Below are 995 nucleotides of genomic sequence, written 5' to 3'. Positions count from 1 at the left end.
TATCTGTCTCCAAATGTGCGTCAGAAACTCAATCGCGAGCAAATAAACAATCTCGTTGAAACACTACACAGGGTGGGTGAATGTGTACATATTCTTGTTACTTATTTGGGTTTATGGCTTTTTATTGCTTTTTCTTTTCATAATTCTGTGATGTTTTAAAACCCTCAAGTAATCATCAAATATGTGTAAGTTTGATCTGTGGAATAAAATGAAGAGGAAAACCTACATTGACAGATAGTTGAAACAATCTTCTAATCTTACTTTTTGCCTTAGACGCGGTTCGTTCCTCTACCGCCCTATCTATTATTTTGGTCACTGGGTCATTGGCGCACGATTCTTTTTTCTATTTACTGCAGCTTATTCATGTAAGATATTATATGAAAATCTCATCCGGAATATTATTTTTCCTTTCTGCTATTATACATTTTCTTAAATTTGTATCAATTCAAAGACTCGCCGTCTGAACATGGTTCCTTACCGAAGTTAATAGTTTTAATTTAGATTGATATATTTAATTTCACACCATGCTGCACACCAGTCAGCATATCTCCTACTTATATTATTCCTCACTGTACATTAAATCCTACATTCAGTATATAAAAAAAACTCCTACAAATTCACCTTACTTAACGTTATCAAAAACAACCGCCATCGACCTTATGATTACTCACCGTACTTAATTGGTCCGAACTGCTCCTGAAGGTCCATGTACTGCAGGCTGTCCACCAGAGGATCCCAGCTCTCTTCGTGGCGGATGTAGCGGTCCAACTCCTGGATGTCTTCGCTGGTGAGGTCCCACGCGTCGCTCGGGTAGCCCATTTCCGGGGAGTAGTCGCCGCCGCCGTAGAGAGACATCCCTGACTCATGGGCCTTTCTGCAACCTGGGGAATGGCCGAGGGTGTGTTGCTTTGAGCGCGTGTGTGACGTGAGCGCGTACGTGCCTGCGCTCTGACACATGGCTCCGTGTCATGTGACTAACTTGCACCCACCCCTAC

General features: G+C 42.2%; 1 protein-coding gene across 1 annotated transcript in view; it reads right to left on the bottom strand.

The window, feature by feature from the left end:
* LOC119586702 (ETS homologous factor-like) overlaps nucleotides 1–995 on the bottom strand; it is a 3904-nt gene that overhangs the window by 1441 nt on the left and 1468 nt on the right. Inside the window, exon 3 of the mRNA XM_037935433.1 lies at nucleotides 672–881. Within this exon, the coding sequence (XP_037791361.1) occupies nucleotides 672–881 (210 nt within the window). The remainder of the gene's footprint in view (nucleotides 1–671; nucleotides 882–995) is intronic.

The sequence above is a fragment of the Penaeus monodon genome, chromosome 21 (genome assembly GCF_015228065.2).
Source record: "Penaeus monodon isolate SGIC_2016 chromosome 21, NSTDA_Pmon_1, whole genome shotgun sequence".
Taxonomy (NCBI): domain Eukaryota; kingdom Metazoa; phylum Arthropoda; class Malacostraca; order Decapoda; family Penaeidae; genus Penaeus; species Penaeus monodon.
Note: the sequence above shows the minus strand (reverse complement) of the source record. Positions and strands in the feature narration are given on the sequence as shown.